This window comes from Gadus macrocephalus, chromosome 15 (genome assembly GCF_031168955.1).
Source record: "Gadus macrocephalus chromosome 15, ASM3116895v1".
Lineage (NCBI taxonomy): Eukaryota > Metazoa > Chordata > Actinopteri > Gadiformes > Gadidae > Gadus > Gadus macrocephalus.
The window spans coordinates 8409215-8433855 of NC_082396.1; the positions used below are offsets into that span (position 1 = coordinate 8409215).

Below are 24641 nucleotides of genomic sequence, written 5' to 3' on the forward strand. Positions count from 1 at the left end.
AAATTCCCAGAATTTTGCAACGCTAATCAGATCCAACCAAATGACGTATAGTTGTTGTATACTTCTTGCTTGTGGTTTGGATAACATATTAACCAAAAAGTGGAAGGCCATTATGAGTTAATGTGGAATATGTTGAAGTTGTGAAGTGCAATATTTCACTGTATTTACTATCAGTCATTTAGCAGACGCTTTTATCTGAAGCTTGTTTTTGACATTTCATTAATAAGCTATCGTGCTCCAGTTTATGCCTATATGTATACTATTAGGGTAAGCAACCCGAACCTTTCAACTGGGACTCAAACCAACCTCTAGACCATCCCACTCCATATCTCAATAAAATGGTTATTCAAAGGAAACTAAATCCACATTCAATCCATCTGTGACATTTTGTAAAAGCAACACCACTCTCTAAGCACCAGGACACAGATTAACCACCGATAACAACAACAAGCACATCCTTTTATAGCGTGTGTGTGTGTGTCGTGCCCCTGGCAGTGGTTAGGACAGCGATCCCTGCGGAGGAAAATGTGTTAGTCATGCATGACTACCTGTGATGTCCCTGACCTATTTATTTTATTCACGGGATGCCCTTTATCTTTCCGACAGCTGTTCAGGGAAGTCCGAATAATGAAGATACTGAATCATCCAAACATCGGTATGTATCCCTGTGTGAACGTGCTACATGTGTATTTATTGAGGATTGACGTTTTTACATGTTCAATGTTGTTCCCTGTTAGTACGCTGTATGATCAAGATTTCCCTGGAGTTGGAGCTTGACTCCATTGATTCATTGCTCCTTGTCTATGTTTCCACCCGTCACTTGTGTTTTCTCCCCTCCCTAGTGAAGTTGTTTGAAGTGATTGAGACGGAGAAGACTCTGTACTTGGTGATGGAGTACGCCAGCGGCGGTGAGTGTACTCGTTCAGGCCTTAGTACTCATAAACAAAGAACAAACAACCTTCCATCCAGCTGGGCTCATCATTATGTTCTGCAGGTGCAAATGGCATTAATCGTGTAAGCTAACTTAGATGTTCACTAGCCGAACAAGGCTTCAATGACCTCGGCTGGTCTGAAAAGGGATTGGCCGCTCACTATTGTGACGATTGCAATGATGAAAGTGGATGATGATGAAGAAGCCAGCAATAATACCTCATCAGGAAGATCTTATTGATAAGGATGACTACAATGATATGGACCATCTTTAAGAGGACCCTTCTTATGAGAACCCTGTTTATGCTTATAAGGCCTGTCCTTATGAGGACTTGACTAATGAAGATCTTATAATGAGCTCTTCAATTATGAAGACGCTACTTATGAGGTCTTTGATTGTGAAGGCCATTCTTATGAGCCCTTCCCTTGTGGGGAACCTTCCTATGATCTCACTTGTGAAGGCAATTCATATGAGGTCTTTACTTATGAAGACCATTCTGATGAGATTTTATTAGGACATAATGTAAGTGGAAATTGTTTATGAGAACAGCAATGTTGGTAAAATGCAGACTTTGCTGAAACTATTGTATTGTTGTTAATGGATGTATTCTCTGTCCTCCTAATCCAGGAGAGGTATTTGACTACTTGGTGGCCCACGGACGGATGAAAGAGAAGGAAGCCAGGGCCAAGTTCCGACAGGTGAGTCATCGACCAAAACACACCCGGTCTCACTATTCGGCACGTGCTCCTGTTCTGCAACCACAATCCATTATTTCCCCTGCAGTGTTTGCAGTGAGACATTGCCACACCATGCTCTATATTCCCAAGCATTTCTTAGTCATCCGTGGACAGGATTAGATTTAGATGGATAACTTTGTTGGCGTGGACACAGCAAACATAAATTTCCTAGAAACCATGCAGTTTGTGGATCTGGGCTCGCACTGTGTCCGTCTTCTCCTGTGTCTTGTTCTTCCACTAGTTAAATTAGAATTTTAGGTTTGTTATTCAACAGAATGTGGATTTGTTTTTGGGCATTTTGAACATAAACAATTCCTTCTGGAACTTGTTCTGTAGAGCGGAAGTTCCGGAGTGAAAATCGAAGGGACGGGTTCTGTTTATGAGGCAGGGTTTTAACATGTTTCATAAGCTGAGTTTCCATCTAAAAGGTGATGCGAATCTTTAGAAAGTTCGCAAAAAAGTAATTTGAATTAGGTGCGTTTCCATCAAGTGGTTGGAGCGGAATAGGGTGATGACGTTACACGTTGATGTCGGCAGGGTTGCTATGGCCGGTCGTTATGCGGAAATCGGTAAGACTGTCAGTCCTGTGTGTTCAAAGTTCGCTACGTCACAGCTGATTCGCAAAATGTGTTTCCATCTCCCATTTTGCGAATTTACTCTGTTTCGCATTTCTCAAAAACCACCTCAAGTGAGCGGATAAACTTTTTTTGCAAATTAGAGGATTTTGATGCAAATTTTGGTGTTTCCATCACCGTTTACTGATTCGATACTTCAAAGTTCGCATTAAATTAGGGGGATGGAAACGCACCTATAGTTAATTAATTAATTGATTATAGTTAAGAGGAAGAGTTTTGTCATGTTTTCTCGTTTAATGAGGAAGGTTTTTGTTATGTTTTCATAGTTATTGAGGCAGAGTTTTGTCATGTTTTCTCAGTTAATGAGGCAGGATTTTGTCATGTTTTCTCAGTTATTGAGGCAGAGTTTGGTCATGTTTTCTCAGTTAATGAGGCAGGTTTTAGGATTTGTTTCCTACATTTACATCCTCAATCCATCACCTGTGATAAAGCTGGTATAGTTCTGGCCTTAATGGTGTCTGTGACATTACATTATGACAGTAGCATAGTATATTTCCGGGCTTTGGTGCAAGCCTTCTTAACACAAAGCCTCCCGTATTGCAGTCCCCCCTCATAATATTGAGGTTGGGCTATTTTTGTTTCCGTTTCACTTTTGCGAATGATTCTGACAGATCTAAATGTCAAGTGTTGTGCAGAGGCCAGAGAAGGCTAGAGATACGGAAGAAGAAAAAATAAACAACAACATTTAAATATCCTTCATCAGTGGTAGCCTGCGATGAGTCAGAGGAAGAGCGTGGGCAGCGTGCACACTTACCGTGCACACTCAACTTGCACACTAAACACAACCCTGCACACTAAACAGTGGCTCTGGGTTTGTTGTGTGTGTGTGTGTGTGTGTGTGTGTGTGTGTGTGTGTGTGTGTGTGTGTGTGTGTGTGTGTGTGTGTGTGTGTGTGTGTGTGTGTGTGTGTGTGTGTGTGTGTGTGGGGGGGCCTTTTGTGAAGCAAAAACGTCAAAGGGTTCTGTCTAAAGATCTTTAAATATGATGGATGGTTAAGCTTTAATAATGTAGTTATGAACTTCAATCCGTCACCGGGACACTTGACTGTGCGCGTGAATCAGCCCTGGTGGGTGATCCACCAGGAATACACCAGGTCTGAACACGAGAACACAGTTCCCTTCCACCCACATGAATCTAAAATACGGATACGGTTTATGTCCTCCAACCCAATGTTGCACACTCGTGCGGTGACATTCGGTTTGGTGCAACATATGCACTTGTGTTGCATATTTTACGATACATGTGTGGTATATGTGTGATGGTGTTTGGTTACACGTAGGCCCGTTGGGTTTGTTTGTATTGCAGATTGTGTCTGCAGTGCAGTACTGTCACCAGAGGAGGATCGTGCACAGGGATCTGAAGGTAAGGATATGTCTTGCAGTGTGTCTTGTTTGGCTGTTTCACTGCCTTCAAAGCCGTTCAGGTTTTTTAATCTGTTTTTTTTTTAACAGTAACCCCTTTTGATTAATTTTACTATTGTCTAATTCTGCTGCTGTGATGGCCAAATGTTCCATCTGGGCTTTATAACGTTTTGTATCTCGTCTTGTGTTCTTTTGTCTTGGCTTATTTTAGCTTGAGGAGCGTATTTTATTATAGCTTAATTAGGCAAATTATGTATTGGCTTAGTGGATTTTTTTCCAAACCTAGTTGAAATTAATTTAGTTCCTTTTATCTGAGCTGATTTATGCCTGATGATTTTTGTTTTGTCAAAGTTTAGTTTATTTGAGGTTAGTTTAGCTTAATTTATTTCAGTGTATCTTAGTTTGGTAAAGCATAATTTATCTTATTTTAGTTTATATTAGCTTAGTTGAGCTTAACTTACATTGGTTAAGTTTTGTCTTGGCTTAATTCATCATAACTAAATTACGCCTAACTCGTCTTCTTTTATCTCAGCTGATCCTGTCTGATCATCACGCGTCCAACCGGCCGATCATGTGACCGCACGACCCACCAATCGTGCTTCTCTCTCTCTCCTCCCTCCAGGCAGAGAACCTGCTTCTCGACGCCGACATGAACATCAAGATCGCGGACTTCGGCTTCAGCAACGAGTTCACGCTGGGAAGCAAGCTGGACACCTTCTGCGGCTCCCCCCCCTACGCCGCCCCGGAGCTCTTCCAGGGGAAGAAGTACGACGGGCCCGAGGTGGACGTCTGGAGCCTGGGGGTCATCCTGTACACGCTGGTCAGCGGCTCGCTGCCCTTCGACGGGCAGAACCTCAAGGTGGGCGGGGGGATGTGGAAGGGTGTGTTGGGGCGAGCCGCCGCCATGGCTGCTTTGGGTTTACTTCAAACGTGAGGTTGAGTGCGTGTTTGGGCGGCGTTGGCTACGTGGTGGGGGTGGTGCTGTGAGATTCGTGGAAGACGTTTGGTGCTATGCTATACTGGAAAGTCATTTCAAAATGTCGGATCAAAATGCCAAATTGACATTGTTGTTCGATTTCAACGTTCTCTGTGCTCTTGGATTTCAGATTATGGTTGAATTGTCTTGGAAAACGCTATTAATCTGAAATGAGCTTGTTTGTTTTTCAATGCATTAAATGAGCGTTGTTGATAGTCATACTGCGATGGTGACTCTGTATTGAGCGGAACCCCATTTTTCAATTTGAAACTGTAATTACCCTGAAAAGGACAGAAAAGCGCTGTGGCTCACCCCTAAACCTTCCCCCGGTGTGTGTCTGTGTGTCTGTCTGTGTGCGTGTGTATGTGTATGTGTTTGTTTGCAGGAGCTGAGGGAAAGGGTCCTGAGGGGGAAGTATCGCATCCCTTTCTACATGTCCACCGACTGTGAAAACCTGCTGAAGAAACTGCTGGTGCTCAACCCCGTCAAGAGAGGCAGTTTAGAGGTAATCCAGGCCTGCGCCACGCCCTCAAGCATGTTGTCCTCTTATAACGCTCCGCCATGGAAGGAATCAACATTTGATGGGCGGGAGGAAGTTGAGAAGGGAGCAGCTGATCCACGCCGTTTAAAGGAGATCTTCTGGATTTTTCCAACCTGGATTCTATTTTCCGATAATTATAGGTCTAACGGACTCATTTGGACGACTGTTTTTGAAATCGGTCCAGTATTGAGCCAGAATGCCGAAGAGGTAATCTACGAAATCGGGCTGCATGTAATCCTTTGGGGTAATTACGCCCGTCAATGTACGTCCTCCGCAATATTGTTGGAATATGATCTCAACCTGTCAGTGGCAGAACCAAGCACTTTTAGAGGATGTACATAGACAGAGCGCTATTGCCCCAAAGGATATCAATGGAGCCCGTTTTCGTGGATTACGACTCAATTATGGACCAATTTCTAAAATTGTTGTCTGCATTAGTGCCTTGGAACTAAAATGATTGCATAGAGGTCCAGGTTTAAAACCCTGAAGTCCTGCTTTAGTTCAATTAGATGAGCGGAGTCTGGGGGATGTTAGGGGATGTTAAAGAATAGTTGTGGTAGCTTTAGTCTTTATTATATATACATTCTATCATATATTTAATGTACAATCGATTTTTGAAATGTAAGCGCTTTATCAAAATCTGCATACGATGATGCCGGCTCACAATGATGACTGCTTTCTTTGATAAACTTACCAATGTTAGACTAATTATCTATCAGCCAGTTGTTAATGCACTAGACTTCTATTGAAAAAGCTAATAACTGCATCAAACGCTAGCATGTGAACACAGTGGGACCTTATCTTGTCTGTGTGTGTGTGTGTCTGTCTGTGTGTGTGTTTCTCTTTGTGTGTGTGTGTGTGTGTGTGTGTGTGTGTGTGTGTGTGCTTAATGTTCCTTGTGGCATAGCATCCAGTCCACTCTTCTCTGTTTAACCTCAAAACATCCAGTACATGTATACCTCCACCACCACCACCACCGGTGTGTCTCTCTCCTGCTTCCTCCACTAAAATCTACCTTTAACGTTGAGTTGTTTAGCAGACGCCTTTGTCCCAAAGAAACTTACAGGTGAGGCTGAGAGCAAGCAAAGCGCAACATCAATATTAGTGTAGAACTACAAAAAGCCCTCAAGGAATTGGAACGTAATTTTATAATATTTGTATTGGCTAATTATTAGCTGTAGTAGTCAAGTGCTTTAAACAGAACCAAGTAGTGTGCATTGTAAACTCACCAACAACAGCTCATGTCTTGGCATCAATGTTGTTTCTCACGTTATGATGATGTAATGGTCCAATGTAAAACATACCAGAGTGGGAGGGGGGGAGAAGGGGCATGGCAAGTCTAGCTGTTTTAGGATGCATTAGTCCATTTGTAGGCCTCAGTGAGCTATACCAGTGCTCATTGATGATGTATCCAACCAAAACAAAACCACTTTAAGTCCCTTCGGAGAAAGGTGTCTGCTAAATAATAACAAAACAGTATTCAAGTGTCTCTGATGCTCTTAAGCTTTAGCCTACTTTAGCCTACTTTATAGCATTGTTTTTCTCACTAGCTATGAACTTAGCCTTTTTGCATCCGTGTCCAGCAATAGTGGGAGCGCCTCTTGAGCCAAAGCAGAGGCCCGTGTGACGTGTGGATTCATATTCCTCCAGCAAATCATGAAAGACCACTGGATGAACGTGGGCCACGAGGAAGAGGAGCTGAAGCCCTACACGGAGCCCGAGACCGACTTCAACGACGGAGCAAGGATAGGCGAGTAGTAGCGCTCAAACCGCTGCACACGTCAGACAGGCTATTTTAATTCTAGCTCCGTCACACATCTCAAATACACATTCTGCGTGGGCTGAATTACGTTTTAGGACTAAGTCTTATCTGTTCCCACTTTGAACCAATCAAATCCAAGCATGTTTAGAAGGTGATGCTCAAACAGAATCAACTTCGAATAACCTGGATTGGAATAAAAAGCTGGATCAAACCAAACCAAAACTGGACAGACATTGAGAGGCATTCGTTACACCCCACTATGTCTGGTGTGTATGATGGGGACATTGAATGTCTTCTGTCGCCGTCAGACATCTCTGCGCCTGTCTGTTGAGTCTGGTTATCCTCTGTTCTACCTGGGCTCTAATGCTTTATTGATAACGTGCTTTCGATTGACCCACAGAGCTGATGATAACCATGGGCTTCCCTAAAGATGAGATCACAGAGTCTCTGCTGGGCCAGAAGTATGATGATGTCATGGCCACCTACCTTCTGCTTGGCCGGAAAGCTCCAGAGGTCTGTGTCTCTTGATAGGCTGTGATGACGGCCGCTGACCTCATCTTAACCGGCTAACTGTTCTTTCATAGCATTACCGTTGGATGGTGCCCTCCATTAAGTCACTAATATACCACATTATGGTGTGTGTGTGTGTGTCTTTATACGTGTCTGTTTTTGTGTGGTTGTCTGTGTACGTGCATTTGTATGTCTGTGTGTGTGAGTATGTGTTTGTAAGTCTTTGTGTATGTATGTGTATGTGTGTGTGTGTGTGGTGTGTCTGTGTATGCCTACATCTATGTGTGTTTGTGGGTGTGTTGCTGGTGTGTGTGTGTGTGTGTGTGTGTGTGTGTGTGTGTGTGTGTGTGTGTGTGTGTGTGTGTGTGTGTGTGTGTGTGTGTGTGTGTGTGTGTGTGTGTGTGTGTGTGTGTGTGTGTGTGTGTCTGGTCTGTGTGTGTGTGTATGCCTACATGTGTCTGTTTTTGTGGACTGTGTGTGTGTGTGTGTGTGTGTGAGTTTATGGACTGTGTGTGTGTGTCTGTGTGTGTGTGTGGGTCTCTGCTTCCAGTTCGAGGGCAGCGAGCCCCTGGCCGCCGGCGTGCTTGGTCAGCGCCAGCGGCCCAACAGCGACATCAACAACAGCTCCAGCGTCTCGCCCGCCCACCCCAAGGTCACGCGCAGCATCTCGGCCAATCAGAAGCAGCGGCGCTACAGCGATCATGGTGGGGATGAGGAAGGTGGAGGTGGTGGTGGTGGAGGTGGTGTTGGTGGTGGGGATGTCGTAGCCAAGCCAAGTACAGTAACCTCCTCCTCCTTCTCTGCTCTGAGACAGCGCTGCTGGATGCTTGTGGTGCGCTGGCGAGTTGCTTTGTCACGGGCGGTCGATGACAGCGGGGCCGTGGGGGAGGGAGGGGGGAGGGGGGAGGGGGGGGAGGGGAGAGGCCATGGCTCTCATGTTCGAGTGCCGTCTGCCCCCCTGGCTGCTGGAGTGCCCTTGAGCCCGACACTGAATCCCCCCGCATCTCTCTCCAGAGGCCGTCGCTTTAATGGCTGCTTGTGTCCTTCTGTCCTTGTTCTAGAGAAGATAAAACAAATAACTAGTATGATTGCATTATTAAGCCTCTTTTTAGAGATAAACGTGAAGTTGAATGAGACTTTCTTTGTAGCTCACTGCTTGTGGACTGTGCTCCCCCCCCCCCCCCCCCCCCCCCCTCCCCTCCTTGTGATACTTGAATTTTATTTAGTGATGGAGTAGTAAATCAGAACACTGTACTGGCTTTGTCGCAACCCAGGCCTGCGTCGTGTGTGGCACGTTGTGTCTGCTGCCATCGTGTGGCTGGCTGCTGTACTGCCGCTCCTGGAATGAGCTTCTTGAATGTTACCCCGCTTGCCTTGGCTTCTGACTTGACCTTTGAATGTCTTCTATATAAGGAGCCAAGTAATGAATTGAATAATGTCCCGATGCATTTTGAACGCCGGAAATCGAATTTGTGTTGAAACATTTTGAATGGCTTGGCTTCGTGCTGGTGACAAGCTCGTTTGTTGAGACGACTGTCTTTGCCTTTTTTGTCTGAATATGTTTCACTTTAGACCTTTTGAAAAGACGGCGAGATGTTTGATGTGTGTGTGTGTGTGTGTGTGTGTGTCTCTGTGTGTGTGTGTGTGTGTGTGTGTATATCTGTGTGTCTGTGTGTGTGTGTGTGTGTGTGTGTGTGTGTGTGTGTGTGTGTGTGTGTGTGTGTGTGTGTGTGTGTGTGTGTGTGTGTGTGTGTGTGTGTGTGTGTGTGTGTGTGTGTGTGTGTGTGTGTGTGTGTGTGCGTGCGTGCGTGCGTGTCCCCCAGTGGGTCCGTCCGTGCCCCCGGCGGCGGCCTACTCGAAGCGCGGCCAGGCGCTGAGCGTGGAGAGCGACCACCGGGAGGAGTGGGACGGGGCGCGCCGGCTGGAGCTCAACACCTCCAAGGGTGACGTCCCCGCCTCACCACTAGGGGTGCAGGAGAGGAAGAAGACCACCAGCGCCGTCGGGGTGAGAGCCAGAGGGGGAACACAACAAACACACACACTTTCTTACGTATTTCATACTTACTACACACACTTTTGCAAAGTATGTGTGTGCATAAAGTAACACATAAATTATATTGTGTTTTGATTGAGGCACAGGATCAAAAAGAGCTATTGGACGTCAGATTTTCAAAAGAATTGCAATTGATAGATGGTGCAAATATGGCGGGAGAACATTGTAAAATAAATAAAGTATAAAAACAAATTGTGGGGCTTAAACGCTGTGGTTCAGATTTAATCCAACCGCTGTGGTGTAGCACTTCCCCGTTTGAGTCAACCCTTTGTCCATCCGCATGCACAGAAGGACCCAGGAGATATTCGCTCGCAAGCACATTGCTTTGCTAGCTGTATATATCGGAAGCCCTTCGTCTTCCCTGTTCACTTCATCTCACACTTTTAATGAAGAAGGCTTTGGAAACCCGCATCCACAAGATCAGACAGGAACACGGATTGTAAACCAAGCAAAACAAAACCTTGTTGAAACAACTTGGCGCTCTAGTTTCTCCTGCTACTCCATCCTATGTGTGTAGCAACACAGTCCATGTAAATCATGGGAAACCCGCCCCTGATTTACTTCTTTTAATTCAGACATCCAAACTTAATTCAGAACCCCACACACAATACTGTGGGGATCTGTGGAAGGCGTTGGGATTTTAATTGTTTGATTGATTGGTCTGTTATACCAGACAAATGGCTCGATGACGAGGAGGAACACGTATGTGTGTGAGAGATCCTCCACTGACCGCTACTCTGCCGCCATCCCCAATGGCAAGGACAGCAGGTACACGCACAGGCTCACACATTCCAAATAAATTTATATTTTTGATGTTATTGGTCAAATGTCTGATCTTGCTCTTGAAAATTGTCTCTGTCTCTCTGTCTCTGTCTCTGTCTCTCTCTCTGTCTCTGTCTCTCTCTCTCTCTCTCTCTCTCTCTCTCTGTCTCTCTCTCTCTCTCTCTCTGTCTCTCTCTCTCTCTTTCTACATAATCTACTCTCTCTCTTTCACTTTCTCTCCTTTTCTCTTATCTCTCTCTCTCTCTCCGTTCATCTCTTCCCCCCCACCTCCCCCAGTCTGACGGAGGTTTCTGGAAGCACCCCATCGACCGCTCCCAGTTCCACGCGTCCCCGCCACACCAAGTCCATGTCTGCGTCGGGGCACCCCTCCAAGAGCACCCTGCCCCCCATAGAGGACAACACCGAGCTCAAGGCCAGGTGAGACCCCGCCCCACCCCCAGGTGGGCTGTGGAGCCAAAGCGACCCTATAAGGCCCAATCCCATTTCTACCCCTTACCCCTTCCCCTTACCCCTCCCCCTTACCCCTTCCCCATTCCCCCTTCCCCTTACCCCTTCAAAACAAGGGGGAGGGGTAAGGGGTATAAATGGGATTGGGCCTTAGTCACATGATGGATGGAATGTACCAGCCTACCCAGCGGACTGTACCAACTGGTAGGGGGAGCAAGCCATCACGCATCTCGGATGGAATGTGACAAAAAAAAAAATATTAGTGATCAGTGACGAATAAGTACTCGACTATGTCCAAGATGATAATTTAATAAGTGACTTGAAAGCTTTATTTGGGTCAGGGTTGTTCTGTGTGTTGTTTATGATCACCCAGAGGAAGAGGGTGAAGGTCAGGGTGTGACCCAAGCAAAGTACGGCCCGTTCCATACTGGGTTTGTTATTCACTGGATAATAAAGGGCTTTTTCACTAGGACTATTTGAGTACAAACTTGATTATGGAGGAAGATCCCCAAAATACAAGACATTTATTTTCATCCATTTTCATCCAAATCTTCATATAACTAATAATAATAATAATAGATATAATAATACATTTTAATAATACAGATAATGCCATGCTCCATAAGAGCCTCCATGTGTCTTCACTGCAGGCTACTCTGATGAAGGCGTCTCCCACGCCTCGCGCTAAAGCCCCTGACAGACTGTGTGTTTCCCCTGTGGCCCCCAGCTCCTCACCGCGGGGCCCCTCCAGCTCCCCGTCGGCCCACAGCATCAGCACCCCGGAGAAGAACCGCTTCCCGCGCGGCACCACCAGCCGCAGCACCTTCCACGGGGCCCAGCTCCGGGACCGCCGCAGCGCCACCTACAACGGGCCCCCGGCCTCGCCCACCCTCTCCCACGACACGGGGGCCCTCGCCCAGCAGCGCAGGGGCACCTCCACCGGCATCATCGGCAAGATCACCTCCAAGTTCGTGCGCAGGTCGGTCCCCCCGGAGAGAGGCTCTCGTTGGAACTGTCTCCTCTGCTCTCTCTTTCTCTCTCTCTCTCTCTCTCTCTCTCTCTCTTCAAAGTGCTTTCAACTGAGATCTACTTTTCTTACGTACTTTGGCGAATCATTTCAATGGATGTAAGACAAAATATGATTTCCAAAATGATGTGTGTAAATGAATTGCCGCATTTGATTTACCAGCCACGGGATATATTATTATAATTACAATATCCTATAATTTCTTCTTAATCATTTCTTTCGCGAGCCTTTTTGCAACCGTTGAAACCCGTCGCCTGTGGCTCTGGCCGTGCTCGGTCGTAGAGCGTCTTTGTACGTGCTGCTGTTGGCAGGAGCTCACAGCTCTCTCTCCCTCTCCTTCTCTTCCTGCTTAGAGCTCTGTCTTTCAGGTCCACCCCCAGGTAGGAGATCACAACGCTTGCTGCACCTCTCACTCTCCCTCGGCCCAAATATAAAAACCCCACCCCTCCAGCCAAACAACTCAGTGTCTGTTGAACTCCCCCCGTAACCCTGATAAACCCAGTGCCCAGTGCTCTTACTGACCAACCGGAACGCCCCCCCCCCCCCCCCTTCATTCACTCTACGGATGAATAATCCCCAAGACCGTCCAGCTCTCTAACCACCTTCTAAACCATGACTCGACTCATGCTCACTCTCTTGTTTTCGCTCTCTCTCTCTTCCTCCCTCTTCCCCTCTCTCTCTTCTTCTCTTCATCTCTCCCTCTTCCTCCCTCTCTCGCTCTTCCTCCCTCTTGCTCTCCCTCCCGCTCTCCTCCCTCTGCCCTCTCTCGGTCTTTCCTCTTGCTCTCACCTCATCGACGCTGTGCTAAAAACAATCAGACACCGAGACAGAAACAAGGACCGCGCGTTTGGATTGGGGTCAGGGTTTCGCTTCACTAGCCTGGAGTCCTGATCACGTGACTTCACATTCTGTTTCGCCACACGGATCAGTGTGGACCTCTAGCCCAAGGGGGCGGGAGTACTGCTCTTGACGTACAGACTCCTTCAGCCAATCAGCATAACAAAACATGTGACGGCCATCACTGTGGATACACGGGATATAGAAGAACGGCCCAAAAGATATTTTCCGTCAACAAACGCTGATACTGCATACTCTTCTTATTGATTAATAGTTGCTCTTGAGTCTATTCTTGCAATAAGTGCACTGAATAAGTGCATGGCTCTGTTCACTCTACTGAGATTAACGTTGCAGCTCGTTGCTTCGGGAGACGCGGCATGTATTTTCACATCGTCAACTAGGACCCAGACCCTGATTGGTCGGTTACCTCATCAACTACGACACAGTCCCTGATTGGCCCGGTTACGTCATCGACTATGACGCAGTCCCCTGATTGGCCCCCGGTAACATCATCAACTACGAAAGTTGATGACGATCCCCGATTAGGGGACGATCAGATTTTTGGAAATCGATCGAGTTGTCCAGACTGATCCGTGCAGGGAAACGCGATCGGAGGTCACGTGATCAGGGTGGGCTCCAGGCTTTGGCTGCGTCCCCCCCGTCCTCAATTGTTCTATATGAAGCCAGTGAACAGGGGGCGTGAAGAGACGGGCGCGATCAGAGTCGCCGGTGTGGGGGTGACCTGTTGTGTATGCTCCCTCTGTTCTCCCCCTTACCTTGTGTACCGCTCCGCCTTCCCCTCTCTCCCATGACCACCCTCCCCCCGCCCCGCCTCACCCCAACTCTGTCCTCTCAAACACCAAGGGATTGGACCCTGGCATGACGCCTGATGTCCCCTCTCTCTCCGTGTCCGCAAACGACCTGGCTGGCATTGTTGGTGGAGGGAGGGGTTGGCGTGGCGTGGGGGGAGGGGAGGGGGGAGGGGCGTGGCTGTGACGGAGGGCTGGTCCTGGGAGTCATGATTTCTCCCTGGTTTTTGTTTCAGGGTGCCTAGTGAGGGAGAGGCGAGTGCCAGGAGTGAAACACCGAGGTGAGATGCTGCACTGAGCTGCTGTTTAGAGATTGAAACTCACCTGGGCCTCCTTAAGATCTCCCTCATCGTTTCCCCCACCTCTCTCTCTCTCTCCCTCCCGCTCTCCCTCTATTTGTTCTCTGTCTCTTTGTCTCACTGTCTGTCTGTCTTTCTCTCTGTCCGTGTCTCCCTCCGACCGACCCCCCCCTCTGTCCCCCTCCCCCTCTCCCCTCCAGAAGTGCGTCGGGGGACAGTAAGGACGAGGCGGGCCGGGACTCCAAGCCGCGCTCGCTGCGCTTCACCTGGAGTATGAAGACCACGTCCTCCATGGAGCCCGCCGACATGATGCGGGAGATCCGCAAGGTGCTGGACGCCAACAGCTGCGACTACGAGCAGCGCGAGCGCTTCCTGCTGTTCTGCGTGCACGGCGACGCGCGCCAGGACAACCTGGTGCAGTGGGAGATGGAGGTGTGCAAGCTGCCCCGCCTCTCGCTCAACGGCGTGCGCTTCAAGCGGATATCGGGCACGTCCATCGCCTTCAAGAACATCGCCTGCAAAATCGCCAACGAGCTCAAACTGTGACGTGCGCCTTGACGGGAGGCAATCCGCCGGGCGGGCGGGCGGGCGGTGGGTCCCCCCCCCCCTCTTCTCACCTCTCTCTCTCGCTCTCTCTCTCTCTCGGTCTCTCTCTCTCTCTCTGTCTCTCTGTCTCTCTGTCTGTGGTGGGGGGGGTCCCGCTCATTTCATGAACTAACTTGCATTGGTGTTGACAAGCAGCGGGCACTGGGGGACCTTACCGCGCACAATCAGGTTGGACCGGAGCCGGGCCGGCCGGGAGCCGCGGCAGCGCAGGCCGTGAATGTAACTGACTGTACAGGGTAGCGGGTCAGAGAGAGGCCTGTTGGTGGGTTTCAAGACGAAGAGAAGACAAAAAAATAACTGACAACTGTACTCCTTGCTTTCTTCCGTCCATTTCCCTATCTCTTTTCCCTCCCCACACTCTCTCTCTCTCTCTTTCTCTTTCTCTTTCTCTCTTTCTCTTTCTCTTTCTCTCTCTTTCTTTCTTTATTTTTTTTTTTTTTCTTTATTTTTTTTCTCTTTTTCCTTTCTTTATTTCTCGCTCACTCACAATCTCATTCTCTCTCTCGCTATCAATCTCTCGCTCTCTCAATCTCTCTCCCTCTTCATGCAACACACGCAGTATGCAACTGAAGACGACCATTCCCGCAATAATGTTTTGCATCTTTTTTTCTAACAGGCTAACAACGAGATCTAATCACCCTGCCCCGTCCCCCTCGCTGAATAACCATTTAAAATGACTGAAAGCTCAACTAAACTAAATAGCCGCTTTTCCACCCGTGTTAAATCCGTATATAGATCAGGCTGGGAACCCTTAATAAAAACTATGTTAAAAAAAAAAGTTAACAAGGATTAAGAAATGTACTGTATGCGTTACACCTGCAGGTACTGTATTATATATTGGTTTTGAGTTCTGTACAGGATTTATTGTCAATACTGTGTCTTTATTTTTCTCTTCTTTGTTTTCTTGACATTTGAGTTCTGTCCTGCTATAATTGATGTACCTTTTAGAACATTTTATCCTTTCTGCTCGGTGAGATTTTTAATTTCCTCTTTCTACGGGTCATCGCGTACGAAAGAAGAAGCATAGTGTTTTACTTTTTGGTTTAAAACAGCACTAAATTATTTTGTGGAGTACTGTGGGACGTGTTCGTTCTCACTCCCTCTTGCCTTTTATTTTTTTCTCTTAACTGTTCAGTTGCTCCCATTTTGTCCGCTTAAGGAAAACACAACACTGTCCCGCCAACATAGAGGCCAGCCCTGATTTCAGCTCACACTGAACATGGGTTAACTTTATCGTTTTTATTTTCTTCTTCTTCTTTCCTCTCCTCTTCTTGTTTTTCCTCTCGGCAGCCGGTAGGGTGACATGAAGAAAGCCTGCTGCAGTTGCACAACTTTTCCAGGAGTAATTCTATATTGGACATGAGAGTGCGCACATCACTTTTCTTTCATGTCGGTCGGTAAATTTCCTTTTTAAAGCAGGATTTGAATTAATATTCTTCAGAGGCAGAGCGCGAGAGAGAGACCGAGGAGGTCAGCAGGTCCAAAGGCATGCCGATGCTAAATAATCAATCATCATAATGGATTGGGAAAGGAAAGAAGACTCTCTCTCTTTCTCTCACTCGCTCTCTCTTCTAAGAGCCTAATTCAGTCGCTGCACCAGTGTTCCAATGCAGCTCCTTTTTATTTTCATTTTACTTTCCTTTTGAAATTCCCCATGCTTGTTTAATATTTTTTTATTTCTTTTTTTTAAGCATATTTGGTTATATTTATTCCATTACATTGTAATGTGCTGCTTTGTAGAGTTTGAGGCGTGCACTTTGTTGCAGAAAATAAAAAGGATTTTATTTGTTTGTATTCAATACCTCATATATTTTATTGTTCGTTCCTTAAACCAGACATGCATTGTTGTGTGATTGTGACATTGAAAGGTTCCCAGAAAGTTCTGGGTTCGATGCCCAATGTCCACACCCTAGCCTGTAAGCAGATTTGAGCAAGATGCCCTAACCCTTTGCCTGTATAAATTAACTGTTAATTGCCTTGGATATAAGCACCTGCCACATGACCTCAAATTGCTCTTTTACACATTAGCATTGCATGCTATGTGTGCCGCTAGCTGGGCAGCAAAGAAGAGATGTAGCCAGATAAAGTGTGATGATAGAGATTTTATTCACTCCATTAGTATGGTGTTAGTCAATTACTTGTGATTTTAAAGATGGCACAACTTCATACATGTAATATTATCATTTTGTCCCGTTCCTCATTCGGCTTTCAAAGTCATGTGAAAATATTTTAAAACACATTCAAAAAGTTCCTTTAAATATATGTTATGAAAAACAGTGTTGATATGAACGTTTTCAATACTTTAAATGTCGTACAAACATTTTACAATAATATGCAAGGATATTTTACTAAGTCCTTACAGAAGATTGCTGTCATTTTCCAAACTATAAACATAATATTAAAAGAATTTCCCTTTTTCCCTAACAAGCATTTATCAAACTGCCTTGGTCCCTCTGAACGCTTACAAAAGTTTTGTTTATAAACCATGTATCGCACACAAAGAAAGACATAAAAATGTAAACAATTCATTTTGGCAGATAGTTTTCTTGGTTTTATCTAACGTGGCGGTTTATTAAAAAGTACTATTTTAATCTTCCCTTGAGAAATATGCAATTGTATAAAGAGTGTTAAGTCACGTGAATGGTTAAACACAAAATCTGATGTACAACAACAAAAAAATCGGAACAAAGCCAGATACAATGGATAAACAAAACTGGACATTTCGAGCGTTGTGTTGATAAAGATGGCTTATGTGTGTCCGTGGTCATGTGTATACGCTTGGAAAAAAAATCAAATCCTAACTTGAGAAACAAGCATTCACGTATCACTATTAGCTGTGCGTTGATATTAACATGAAAAGTAGAATATACAGCAGGCATCGAGGAGAGTAATGCTTGTCGTTCTCAAGTTAGGATTCAACCGATAATACCTTTCTCCCACCACTGACACCTCTATTAACACAATCTACAAACATCCAGCTTCCAACAGTACAACAACCGCTCGCTCCACCAACTGGGGGGGGGGGGGAGTAGGGGATGGCAGATCCTCATCAGGTGCTCAGGTCTATGACCAGGTGCTCGTAGATCTGCGTCTTGCCCTTGAAGCTGGACGCCAGCAGGAACTGCCGGTTGTCTATGGAGATAGGCGAGAAGGCCCGCGGCGCCTGGATGTGCAGCTCCTGGAAGTGGACGAATTGGCCTTTCTTGGCGTCCCAGCGGTACACCCGGGTGAAGGAGTAGTCGCTGCCCAGGATGGCGTACTGCCAGCTGCCCACCGTGAAGGGCTGGAACACCATGGACCCCCGGGAGGGCATCGTCTGCAGCTCGCGGAACAGGGCGCCGTCCCACCGCATCACCTTGGAGTCCCCGATGAAGCGCGTCAGGCACAGGTAGAGCTCCGTCTTCACCTGGAAGTGCTTGACGGCGTACACGTCCTCCATCTCGGGGATGTCGGTGCGCCGCTCGAACTCCTTGCTGCCCTTGTTCCACTGGTAGATGACGGGCCGCTGCGAGCTGCTGGACAGGATGAGGTGGGGCTTGGAGGAGATCTCCAAGTACTCGACGTCCGTGTCGCGGTACCACTCGTGCAGGGAATGTTGCGAGTAGAAGCCGTTGCCGTTCCACTTGTACACGGTGGTGGAGCCCGCCTTGGAGCTGTCGGCGATGACGAAGAAGGACTCGCCGTCCACGCGGAAGGTCTCCACGTCGTTGGGCTTGCGGATCTTCAGGATGTCGATGTCCTGGATCTTGATGAACTTGTTGGCCGACACGTCGCGCATGTAGATGTGCGAGCCGCCGAACAGCTGCGCCACGATGATGAACATCTGGTCGCCGATGATCAGGGGCTTGCACACTACGGTGGACGTGCCTAAACAGGGCGGGGGGGCGGTGAGAGAGAGGGGTGTTCATCATTGGGTGAGAATCTCTTCATGCGTTACCACCCATGGTTGTGTGTGTGGGGGTTTATTGGATTGTTTTTTAATGTGTGTAATGTTGTTTGGTTTCCTGATGTTTTTGTTGCTGTGGGAGTTAATTGGTTAATTGGTTATGTTGGTTAATTGTTTGTGTTTGATGATTGCTTGGGCAGGTTGCAGCTGGCATATCAAGGCCAGAGAGAAGGGACCAGTTTCCACTTCCATCTCCGCAGTGTCGTGTGTGTGTATGTCTTTCAATCGTGTTATTTTGTTATTAATACATCTATTTTTTTTCAATTTACTGTGAGAAGCTGAGGTAGTAATGGACAATTTGATGTTGTGGCCGTTACTCCTAGGTGGTCGTACCAAAAGTGAGGCTCTCAACCACACCACATCAAACCACACCACATCAAAATCTGTTTATTTCCTTCGTCCATGTTGTCATGGTGACCCAGTGACTTACTGTCGATTTCATCGAAGTTCCGGAAGACCATCTCCACGTGATCCCACTCCAGAAAGCTGCATTTCCCAATGAACGGTTGGGCGAACACCACATACTCATCGCTCCCGAAGGAGAAGGACTCCACCGACAGGGACTCAAACTTGAGAGACTGGTAGGTGGCAAATTCTGGAGAGAAATCGAACAAACTATCTTATAAACTGTTTGCCTTTTCACAGGACCAACATATACTGTAAGTAGGAACCACTAACTGTGCAACACTTCACCCACCAGTTCACCCCCAACACCCACTTCTTCACATTCATAATGCTGCAAATGCAAGGGCTTTCATGAGTGGGCGATATAGGCTCAATCAACATTGTGCTGATTGCTGAATGACATTTACTCCTGAACTTTACTCGGTCAATTTGGATCAAATCGTCTGCTAAATGGCTAAAGAGTAAAAGAAAAGGATACCTCTGGCACACTGCTGACCTGTCAGGCCTCCTGGGGTAGCTCACCTGTGGTGATGCAGTCGAAGGACTGGGGGGACAGGTCGTTGATCTTCTTGTCCAGGAGGGACTCGGGGCCCTTGCAGTAGATCTGGTCCACGGTGGCGTTGGTGTGGACCATCCACTCCACCAGCCACTTCAGCTTACAGTCACAGATGAACTGGTTCCCTCGCAGGTCTCTGGGGGTCAGGAGGGGAGGGGACACCTTGTAAATCAACATGTATTTGACAATGTTGCGCTAATGCAAGTCAGTGGAAACGTTTGAACCTTTACGATAGCATGGATACGAAGTAAATATTCAATTATTTATAGGGAATAGACCAAATAGACCAAAGAATAGTCCAAATTAAAGAACAAAAATGTATTTATCTGTTGTTGTTATGGTGGGGGTTTCATTTGGAGATCTGCAGTCAGTGAATTAAACTCTGTCTCTGGTTACAAATGGTTGAATGATTCCAAATAAATAAATAAACGAAAAATCGATGTTCTTCAAATCTAAGCATCAAATCAAAAGCAAAACAACCACAAAAGGCTTCATGATGTCCATCCTCATTGCAGTCACTGAGTGAAGGGCAGTCTGGTGCTCTGGTGATTGGGCACTAATGGCATTCCCAGATCTAATACTGAGTCCTAACACACTGGGCTGTTGGTGTGTTGGCCGGTGGTAATTGGTCAAGCTATACTCAGGGGAGACGAGGGCACAGGAGAAACAGACCCCCCCCCAGCAGGCCATCGACCCCGCCCCATCTGTCTTCCACAGTACCCAATGCAATATTAATAAGGCTAAATGTAGTCCCTGCCCACACATTATTCAAGACGTGACTGCAGAGGAGTACTGAGAGATGGTCTATATTTAGCCCCCCTGTACAGAGAGATTTGCTGGCCATAGAGCTCTTCTCTTTGGTGCTTTGTAATGATTTGTATTTCAGATGCAGCTTTTTGAAGCTATTTGGCAGAAGCCGCAAAGGCAGTGTTCAGGCTTTGTTCTCAAAGGCGCTGTAGGTCATAGTTCAGGGCAATTATTTCATTAGAAATGCCATGGAGTGTCAGTGAGTATAAATGCTCTGTTCAACCTATATCTGTTCTGGTTGGCTGTACGTTTGAATTTTAGACCGCTCCCCTGCTCATTTCTGACCAATCTGGGCTTCTCTTGAATGATGAGGTCAGGGTATCAAGACGCTAGCTAACACAGCATTACCAAAGCTCCTCCACTGTATCGTGAATGTGGAGAAGCATAGCTTGAAGTCATGCGTACTTACACTTTGGTTAGAGCCTCGAGACCCTGAAACATGTCTTTGGGCAGAGTCTCCAGGTTGTTGTAGGCTAGACTCCTGTAAGAGAAAGGAAATAGCATATTATTTCACAATTGTCTCATATTGTTTCATACCTATCATCTCATATCAATGTTTCAAATTATTAACATGGGAATCTATTATCTTATATCATATAATGATATAGCATCTCGCATCATAGCATATTACATAATAGTTAATATCATATGATATTTCCTTTGAAATTCAACTGGTATAAAATATCAACTGGTATAAAATATTTTCAGGTCAAATCACCACGTTATTTCATCAAATCATATCTCATATATTATACCCACTTGTAATATATTATATTGTGTGCCCATGTACACAGATGTGACAGAAAATTTAAACTGGATCTATAGTTCGTGGTTCCCGAATGCAGGGCAGAGTGTCTACACATGTTATGTTTGTGGCAGTAAAACAAGGCTACGTGTTGCAGGGCTAACAGTTCAGACTGCTACCTAGGAGACTGGCAGGCATTCGCTAATTACAAGTGTTTTTTGTTTTTTTACATGCTGTGTCCGTAATTAAGTAAATATCAAGGGAGGCCTTAAGTTGTGCAACACTTTCACACTGAAAAGGTGTACACTTCTTATTCTACAGTACAGATGACTAAGTATAATGGCATTCGTTTTAGTGAGCATACACTTACACTTTGATGTAGAATATGTGTAATTGTTAGTCAGTTTTGGGTGTGATCCGCTCTACTTGAGAGCATTAAATACAGCTGGGTGTGCTATCAAAATAGAAATACCTGTGTGCCAGTAAGAAAATGTGGACCACACACTTAAAAAACACATGTACCCCAGTCATGGTCAATAGCTTAGCTCCTTCAAATAAAATGAGAGTAGACTATTATACTCCTATTCTCATAGTTACACCACATGAATAAGGAATTTTGCAACACTGTTCAATTTGGTTTGGCACTTATAATTAGTACCTAGCGTCTTATCCCAGATATCTTGGCACTCAATGAACATCCTTACTTTACAGACAGCGATTTATTGTTTATTTTTCTTCTGATAAATGTACTTATTGTAAATCGCTATATTAATATGTATAGGTATAATGAGTTGTTAATAGGTCTATACTCACAGATGCACTAATGTTTTCAGCCCGCGGAAAGCATTAGGTGATATAGACTTGATGTGGTTGGTTTCAATGAATCTGTAGAAAACACAGGGCAGATGTGTTACCAAAAAGACACTTTAAGCCCCTGAAGCGTATCATTTTGAAATAGTAATGAATAATATGTATGAAAAATAATTTGACTACTCACAGATACTCCAGATGAGGAAGGCCAAGAAAAGCATCTTCATTGATGGAGTCAAAAGTATTGGCTGTGAAAAGACTTAAGATACAAGAGCATGGAAGGAAGTTATTTATCTCACAATTTTTTCTTTTTTTATCAGATGATGTCATTCCAACTGTATATTAACCTGCAATTGAAACTTGCACGTTTTTTTTTTTTTTTTTTAAAGATCAACCAAAACAATATAAAATATTTTAGAACAAGAAACAGCCCAACTGAAATACGACATTGTCAGACTGTGTGATTTAAAATCCCAAGGTAAATACCAAAGCTCCTCCCGGAGAGGGAGAGAGAGAGAGAGAATGGGGATCCTATTCATGAAGGGATTCCTATCACTGGGACAACCACGCTTTGTTTACCATCCTACTATAACTGACAGCTACCTCAGCCAGAAAACACCGGTTGGACTACAGCCTATTAATACGCTCTCATAACGTACTACACATGACATCGCATCGTGGTGTGTGCATCAATGTGACGAGCGTGACGGGGGAAGTGATACCAGCATTTCTCGGATTAATCGAAGGAGAGGGGGAGCAGGAAACGTCTCTGTCCAGTTAAACATGGCGATGGACACATCGCAGGGGACCTTCACCGCGAAACAAAGACAGAAACACAGGCGAAGGGCTCTCACAGCAGATGCAGAGCAGGCGTGTGGATGAAGCTCTCTTTGGGGATCTCCGTGAACGCGGACTTCACGAACGATCTGTTGGAAAGCAAAATGACAAAGAAACCTTATCTTTTTTTAACATCATAGTATTGCCCTGTGCTGAACTCGTATACAAAACTGGACACATCGCGGTTGGTATAGTTGTAGAGTAGCCTATACTGCATTTAGTCCAATTTTTTTTCTTTCCACTTACAAGCACACAGCAAAAAAAATAATGAACGCACGGTTGACACAAAGCAAAAAATATGATCATATATTGACACTTACAATGAAATGACATCTGGGGGAAAGCTGCGAGGGATCAAACCCGCGCTCTCGCACAGCGCGTTGTCTTTGGTGCACGTACACGCCGAGGGGCAGCGGGGCTGGCGGGCGCGCTTGCCCTCCGCCGCGAGCAAAAGCCCCGCGACCACCAGCCACACCAGATGGGTCTTGGGGGTCTCCTGGCTCTCGCGTTTCATCCTTGCGACGGTGAATCCTCCTTTGCCTGGGCAGAGACGTGCTGCGCGTCGAGTAATCCTACACACATGTAAAACGCCACAAACACACACACCCTCGCCCTTGTTGTCCCCCACTTCTCCAAAAGAGGGCCAGTCGACACCTTTTTTTTCTTTTTTCTTTTCACCAAACGCCGTCCTTGTTGTTAAAAACGGCAAGTATCGTCTGCCTGACTGTCCTCCGCTACACTTCCATCCGATGCGTCCCTTGTCCTGTTTTCTTCTGATGTTATTATTCTCAAATATACCACTCAAAGGCAGCCCCTCTGGAGAAGGTATAACACGATTAAAAGGCGTTTTAAATGCCCACAGCCTTCAGAAGATGTCCAGTCTGGCACTGGGACCAAATCGGTGTAGGGGCAGGTGCGAGTCACGACAGGGGACCAGATCGGGAGCGCCTCCATCCAAAACCACGCCTATGCCGAAACGAAGCGATGGTCGTGTTCCTGGTACAATCCGCCTAACATGGATGTCATGGTTTTACTGGTGAATCAGCTGGGAAGTGAGGAACCCTTTAGTGAGCCAGCAAATGTGTTGCTATTGCGCAGAACCTGCCTTTTCTTGTTGTGTATGCGCGAGCGTCAGGTGTAGGTAAGGTAAATAAACAACAAATAAGACAAATAAGGCTTTATATCTTTGTGATAATGATGACGATAACAATAATGATAATATAACATATGATAATATTATAGATTTGAAAATTATTAACAATAATAATGTTTTTAATAATCATAAAATTATTATGGTTATGATTATTATCATGATTTAGTGATAATAGGCCGAATAAGACGCTATATCCGTCATATTGATTCAAAATCTGTGGTTTGGTTTGCAATTGGGGGGCGGTTTTTAAATGAACCACTTAGTTCTGGTTTGTTTGTTATAGATGCGATTGTGGTTGCAAATGTGATTGCAAGCCGACCTTTTTAATAGAGTGATGGAATGAAAGCCACTCTGGGGCCGACGTATTACTTTGTCCGGCCACAATTAAACCCTTTCCTATCCCGTGGACCCAGATGGGCTGCCGGCAGCCTCTTTACCACGGCTCCTCTTTCATGTGAACCCTGATTCACTGCATACACATCGATTTCACACTGTCCAATAGCCCGTCGCTGCCATGGCAACAACAACAAAACAACACCGAGAGATTCACCCTCTTCCTCTGTGAGCCTCGCTGGTGCGAATGTGTTTCCCCGGAGATAGTATATAGGCTGTCCTCTCTTCAACGCCTTCTATGGCCACAGACCGTCCCAGTAATATAATTTCTGCAATTGTGTTGTATTGAATGTGTTGAAACGTTGTTTGCTTACGACATGGATCATCTTTTCTTCTTTTTTTTTGTTGAGAAAAAGAAAGACATGGAGAGAATGGACACTTGAAAGGAATGACTGAAATTCCAAAAAAGAAGAAAAAAACGTGTGGTTGGGAGTCTGGGAAGAACAGTGGAAGTGATTGTCGACCCACGCAGGGATGAGACGTGTCCAAATGCGATAAATTCCATAATTCATCGCGAGCATAGAGCACGCAGTGTTCACTACTCTCCCTAACGTTACCAACAGTTACTGAAAAAAACAACTCTGATGTTATCTGTTATCTACCCTGTTCGATTACTGAAGCATCAATGCCGTTTTTCGTTACTGTATTAGGCATATCATCTTGTCTGTTTATAAA

General features: G+C 45.8%; 2 protein-coding genes across 8 annotated transcripts in view; one reads left to right on the forward strand and one right to left on the reverse strand.

Moving 5' to 3' along the window:
• mark1 (MAP/microtubule affinity-regulating kinase 1) overlaps window positions 1-16113 on the forward strand; it is a 35238-nt gene extending 19125 nt beyond the window's left edge. The window contains exons 4-19 of one of the 7 annotated variants that reach the window (XM_060073738.1): window positions 607-655; window positions 843-908; window positions 1559-1629; window positions 3609-3665; window positions 4287-4523; window positions 5026-5145; window positions 6089-6160; window positions 6832-6931; window positions 7344-7456; window positions 8004-8229; window positions 9277-9458; window positions 10180-10274; window positions 10566-10706; window positions 11464-11715; window positions 13646-13690; window positions 13909-16113. In XM_060073738.1, the coding sequence (XP_059929721.1) occupies window positions 607-655; window positions 843-908; window positions 1559-1629; window positions 3609-3665; window positions 4287-4523; window positions 5026-5145; window positions 6089-6160; window positions 6832-6931; window positions 7344-7456; window positions 8004-8229; window positions 9277-9458; window positions 10180-10274; window positions 10566-10706; window positions 11464-11715; window positions 13646-13690; window positions 13909-14254 (2172 nt within the window). In that variant the 3' untranslated portion in view covers window positions 14255-16113. The remainder of the gene's footprint in view (window positions 1-606; window positions 656-842; window positions 909-1558; window positions 1630-3608; window positions 3666-4286; window positions 4524-5025; window positions 5146-6088; window positions 6161-6831; window positions 6932-7343; window positions 7457-8003; window positions 8230-9276; window positions 9459-10179; window positions 10275-10565; window positions 10707-11463; window positions 11716-13645; window positions 13691-13908) is intronic. The other 6 variants (XM_060073739.1, XM_060073740.1, XM_060073741.1 and 3 more) reach the window with 6 other exon arrangements.
• A 285-nt stretch (window positions 16114-16398) lies between these two features.
• Window positions 16399-23539, reverse strand: LOC132473557 (leucine-rich glioma-inactivated protein 1-like). Its single transcript, XM_060073756.1, has 8 exons — window positions 22741-23539; window positions 22438-22509; window positions 21771-21842; window positions 21587-21658; window positions 20438-20509; window positions 19188-19357; window positions 18691-18855; window positions 16399-18181 (listed from the first exon to the last, which is right to left on the reverse strand). The coding sequence occupies exons 1-8, from the start codon at window positions 22932-22934 to the stop codon at window positions 17364-17366; spliced, it is 1635 nt and encodes a 544-aa protein (XP_059929739.1). The 5' UTR covers window positions 22935-23539; the 3' UTR covers window positions 16399-17363.
• Window positions 23540-24641: the final 1102 nt, after the last annotated feature.